Source organism: Fragaria vesca, linkage group LG3, assembly GCF_000184155.1.
Source record: "Fragaria vesca subsp. vesca linkage group LG3, FraVesHawaii_1.0, whole genome shotgun sequence".
Taxonomy (NCBI): Eukaryota; Viridiplantae; Streptophyta; class Magnoliopsida; order Rosales; family Rosaceae; genus Fragaria; species Fragaria vesca.
The window spans coordinates 2,153,049-2,156,633 of record NC_020493.1 but is presented as its reverse complement, the minus strand read 5'-3'; the positions used below and the strand labels follow the sequence as shown (position 1 = coordinate 2,156,633).

The 3,585-nt window shown below is 45.2% G+C and overlaps 2 protein-coding genes across 2 annotated transcripts; one reads left to right on the top strand and one right to left on the bottom strand.

Moving 5' to 3' along the window:
* The first annotated feature begins 133 nt into the window (after positions 1 to 133).
* Positions 134 to 1,240, top strand: LOC101309433 (fasciclin-like arabinogalactan protein 21-like). Its single transcript, XM_004295329.1, has one exon. The coding sequence runs from the start codon at positions 134 to 136 to the stop codon at positions 1,238 to 1,240; it is 1,107 nt and encodes a 368-aa protein (XP_004295377.1).
* A 921-nt stretch (positions 1,241 to 2,161) lies between these two features.
* LOC101309139 (putative F-box/FBD/LRR-repeat protein At5g22670-like) lies at positions 2,162 to 3,481 on the bottom strand. The gene has a single exon (XM_004295328.1). It carries the CDS (start codon positions 3,479 to 3,481, stop codon positions 2,162 to 2,164), a length of 1,320 nt encoding a protein of 439 aa, XP_004295376.1.
* Between the last annotated feature and the right edge of the window lie 104 nt (positions 3,482 to 3,585).

Genomic DNA, 3,585 nt, shown 5'->3' with positions numbered 1-3,585 from the left:
ACACTACTACTCTCTCTCTCTCTCTCTCTCTCTCTCTCTCTCTCTCTCTCTCTCTCTCTCTCTCTCTCTCTCTCTCTCTCTCTCTCTCTCTCTCTCAACAACCACACCACACCAGACCTTCACTGAACCAACAATGGCGTCTTCTTCTTCTTCCTACTGCACCCGCTGGCACGCCATGTTCTACATCACCCTCGCCGTCATCCTCGCCGCCGTCTCCATCTCCACCACCCTCAGCTCCGACTCCAACTCCGACTCCGACTCCCAAACCCCCCAGTCCTCCACCGCCATCAGCCACGTCATCTCCCTCAGCGCCTCCAGAACTCTCCGCTCCTCCGGCTTCACCATCACGGCTGCTCTCCTCCAAATCTCACCGGAGCTCTTCCTCACCTCCCCGAACTCCACCATCTTCGCGATCGCCGACTCCCACATCTCCAACGCCTCTCTCCCTCCTCACCTCCTCCGCGACATCCTCAAGTACCACACCTCGCCGGTTAGGGTTTCCATCGAAGACCTGATCAACCAGCCTCAAGGCTCTTGCTTGCCGACTCTCTACCGGAACAAGACCGTCGCGATCACCAAGATTGATCGGAGGAATCGGACGGTCCAGATCAACCGGGTCCGGATCTCCCACCCGAATCTCTTCCAAGAAGGATCCGTCTCGATCCACGGCGTTCCTTCCCCGTTCGCGGCTGTGGATACCGAATATGACGTCATCCACGGACCTGAGTGCGACGCGGATTTTGGCGTCGTTTCTGGTTCTGGCGGACTGAAGAAGAAGAAGAAGAAAACGACGAGTCGTGTGGAGTGGGCTCGGATTGTTCGGCTGCTGAGCTCGAAGGGGTTTGTGTCGTTTGCGATTGGGCTGCATTCTGTTCTTGATGGGATTGTTGAAGACGAGAGAAACGTGAGCTCTGTGACGATTTTTGTGCCGCCAAGATTGGAGCTTGGAGGTGATCGTCATTATCCTCAGGCTTTGCTTGAGAAGGTTGTGAGGTTCCACATTGTGCCTCAGAGGCTTACACACAAGGAGCTTATGGCACTGCCTGCGAGGACTCTGCTCAAGACTATGGTTCATGGTGACCAGCAGCCTCTTGAAGTCACTGGGGTTGTGAGCTTCATGCCGGAATTGGTCATCGATGGCGTGAGGATCGTGGCGCCTGACACCTATGTTTCAGAGAGCGTGGTTGTCCATGGGATTTCTCGAGCTTTCGAGGTGAATGATCTGCCTAATACCCAATAAAGAGTAGATTTTAGCTAGCTCTTAAGCTTAGTGTTGAGCATGTTAGATTTCTTGGTTTGGAAATGTTGGAGTGCATGGTGTTTGCATAGTGTAACATTGTTTTTGCTGCCTTGCAAGAACAATGCTGCAGAAGCTGTGATGTGTAGCAGGTTCATTTTTGTGTTTAGTGAATAGAAAATTGATGCTACTAGAAAATTAAGGCAACTGTGATTTGATAAATGGTAGTACAAGTTCATGACTGTTCATTGCCTATCAGATATGTCACTGTGATCAGATTTATGCTACTACACATACATGACATTACCTGTTAGATACATGCTGTCAGAAACTCATGAATGCATGACACCAGTAGTCGAAGACTAAGTTTCAACAGTAGCATGCTTCTAAACAATCATTGAAAAGCCTTGTTCCATGCCAAAACAATGTATCAATGAAAATCTACTTAAGTAGCATCAAGCTTAGGGTGTGAAATTGCGGCAGAGATTTGGGATCGTCTCCCCACAAAGGATTATCCAAGTCTGTATGTACACACTAGCATTTAACAAAAATTTCTGTAAGGGAGCCAGAGAAAGGATTTAACTAACAGATGGCCAAAGAGATTATCATTACCAATTTCCATGAATTTTGAGACTGAAGCGCACAAATAAAGAAACAAATCAACAAAAACCATGTCACTTAGTTTGTTTGCTCACACTATGAGACAATGATCAGTACAAGAGCCTATCATTTTATGAAACAAGAACCAAATCTCTAGATAATTGAGCCATGAGTCATGAGTCATGACTGCAGGCATACAAATTCAACGGTTGAAGGCACTATTCTTCCGAGGTGACGCTTGGCATGATGTATTGCCTGTCCTTCCCCTTGCACTTCTGAAAAATCTCTATCCAGCCAATCAACGCAACGCCGGCCAGGAACATGTTATGGAAGAGGCAGTTCTCCCTCTCTATCCAGCCAATCACGCCAACGCCGGACAGGATCAATAACAAGTTTCTCCAATGCGGCAGCCTCCATTACAAAGTAGAGCGCGAGTTCATCATGACAATGAGTACCACGATACCCTACTATCTCTACTACCTTGAGGTAATCACGGGGGAATCTGGAAATTCTGCCCATCTTCCTGCATTTATATCCAGGCCTCGTACGCTTACACTTGTGCAACTTCAACACCAGTCTATGTAAGTAGGGAGATGCCTCAATGAAACGTTTAAAATTAGGAATATCATCTTCACAGTGAGAATCAAGTTTCAATTCTAAATGCCTGAGATTTGATAATATAGGAAACACATCCTTCTGATTGTAGCCCCCTCCGCTTATATCTAATCTGAGAGTCTCTAGTTGTGAAATACAAAATGAAAGTCGGGTGAAGAGACGCTCTATGGATCTCACTCGATGAAATTTCATGATGGAGGTCATGTAGGATACATCTACAAGCAACGGTACGTTAGTGAGAGACATGTTTTCCACCTCCATACCAGAAAGATGGAAAGAGACAAGCTTCACATCACGAACCTCAATTCTTTTGAGGCGAATACAATCTATCAACGTTAAATGCGTCAAGGAAATAGAGAGGCCAACAACTCTGAGATCCACAAGATTGTGGGCAGCATTCACAATTAATCGTTCAAGAGCAGCACAGTTCGACAAGAAGTACTCGAGCACTTCTCCAGTCACATCAACACGTCTAAAATGGAGAACTTTGAGGAACTTGAATCCAATATCCTCACAAGAATGATGACTTAATAGTTTCTTGGGAAAAGGATACAGAGGACACTGATCACCTGTATAACCAGAATCTGTGTAAAACTCCAACTCAAGTATTTCGACTTTCTTATTCATAGCAAACTGAATCCAATTAAGAACGTCTCCGGCAAACCGAGGATACATAATAAAACAAACCCTGAACCGTGTGATAATCAGATTACTATATTGCTGAACCGCACCATTTACCAAGTTGACATATCTCTCGCTATATTCATAATTTTCCGATTGATAATTTTCCGGTCGTTGCAGTTGAAGGAACCTGTAATAACCTTTAGCAATAACGAACCTAGCATCAGAAAAGTCGAGATTTGTTGCAGATTTCCATGTGTTCCATCGCTTAGAGAGAATAGCAGTGGCTGCTGATTCCTTAACAGGTAACCGAAGGACTATCAAAGAAAGAAGATCATCAGGCAACGCAGTGATTCGGTCCTCCAAGTCATAATGATCACCCTTGCTTTTCTCACTCTTTCTCTCCATTGAAGCTGATTCAGGTCTAATCGCGAAGGGTTAAATTACCAGAGAGCAAGAAACAAGTATCTTCGATATGAATACGTGAATATATATATATATATATATATAGG